The sequence below is a fragment of the Perkinsus marinus genome (assembly GCF_000006405.1).
Source record: "Perkinsus marinus ATCC 50983 genomic scaffold scf_1104296954144, whole genome shotgun sequence".
NCBI lineage: Eukaryota > Perkinsozoa > Perkinsida > Perkinsidae > Perkinsus > Perkinsus marinus.
The window spans coordinates 213-1,675 of record NW_003208242.1 but is presented as its reverse complement, the minus strand read 5'-3'; the positions used below and the strand labels follow the sequence as shown (position 1 = coordinate 1,675).

The 1,463-nt window shown below is 47.2% G+C and overlaps 1 protein-coding gene across 1 annotated transcript; it reads left to right on the top strand.

Annotated features, from left to right (window-relative positions):
• Positions 1-12: 12 nt before the first annotated feature.
• Pmar_PMAR013879 (amino acid transporter, putative) lies at positions 13-1,204 on the top strand (the record flags this gene model as incomplete). The annotated part of the gene is made up of 1 exon (XM_002776167.1): positions 13-1,204. The coding sequence occupies one exon, from the start codon at positions 13-15 to the stop codon at positions 1,024-1,026; it is 1,014 nt and encodes a 337-aa protein (XP_002776213.1). The 3' UTR covers positions 1,027-1,204.
• Positions 1,205-1,463: the final 259 nt, after the last annotated feature.

Below are 1,463 nucleotides of genomic sequence, written 5' to 3'. Positions count from 1 at the left end.
ATGGATGCTATCATGTTTTTCTACGGCATGGGCACGATGACAGCATACCTCATTTTAGAAGGAGACTTTTTACCAGCTCTCTTCGCTTGGATCGGCGTCAGCGTCCCCCGTACATTCTGCATCTTCCTGGTTGCCATCGTGGCCATCCCTCTCGTGCTGCCCGAGAAACTGTCTGTTCTTCGCCATGTAACGCCTATATCGACTCTGGCCCTTATCTTTACTGCTATCTGCACCCTCATTCAAGCTCCAGGGCGAGCAGAGAGTCTTCCTGAGGATCTCACGGTTAACCTGGCTGTTTTCGGATGGCCTCTTCTGAAGTGCTTGACTATTACTCTTTTCGCATATATTTGCCACACTAATGTGGTTCCCGTGGCCAACGAGCTGATCGACCCCACGCCCAAGAGGTGCTTCAAAGTTAGTTTCAGAGTGGCAGTGCTGCAGCTGGGCTTCTATATTCTAATCGGTGTATCTGGTTACCTCAGTTTCTTGAGCACTACTCATCAAAATTACATCACGAACTACTCTCACGACGATGTTCTCATTAACCTCTGTCGTTTGGCCCTCGCCCTCAGTCTGATGTGCTCTATTCCGATCAACACCAATCCGACGGCGAGAGCCGCTGTGCATTTCATCTCCTCGATGAAGGAGGTATCGGCAGCACAAAATGAGCCTCTTCTTGATCAGCGCGAAAGGTTACCGTCGTCCCTCCGTTGTGAGAGTCGAAGCGAGAAGATTCTTCGTATTTCGATTTCCCTGATTCTTCTCGTGGTGACCTTGACCATTGCCATATTGGTGCCTGGCATCGCTGATGTTGTATCCCTCTTGGGCGGTTCCTTGGGAACTCTACTGCTCGTCACTTGCCCTTGCATTATCTTCGTAAAGGTGATGAAGAAGGAATCGTCACGACTTACAGGAAGGGTCATTGTTTGGACTCTTTCCATTTTCACTGTTATTGCGATGTTTGCTGTATGTTTAATGATTACCAACGCCGTAGGTTTGACACATATTCCTCTCGCGGCACAATAAATATGTCTTCTATAAATGTTGTTTTCTGTTTTCTTGGTAATGTCCTCACCCATCGCATTCGTTCTTATTCAGTCTCTCTACTACTGAAACGTCTCTGTGGGCTCGTGCCTATGCCTTCCTGTATATATAGTTGTTGTTCATCGCTCCACTTCGTTGAATCTTTTCCAGTCGGTCGAGTTGTACTGATTGTTCTTGAATTCTTGAATGTCAAAAAGGGTTTGCGTGCAAGTTCTTCGAGCCAAAGAAACCAATACTATCCGTGTTAAGACATGTGATGGTTGGGGAGTAGCCGATTAGCCGACCCGAGTCACCCGTGCGGATTCAACCAGGCAATCGAATCTGGGAGCAATACACATATGATTTCGGCAAGCCAAGTAGCACCGTCACATTAGTGCAAAATGTATGAGGAGGCATCTGGTATCATATAAAGAGTCTTT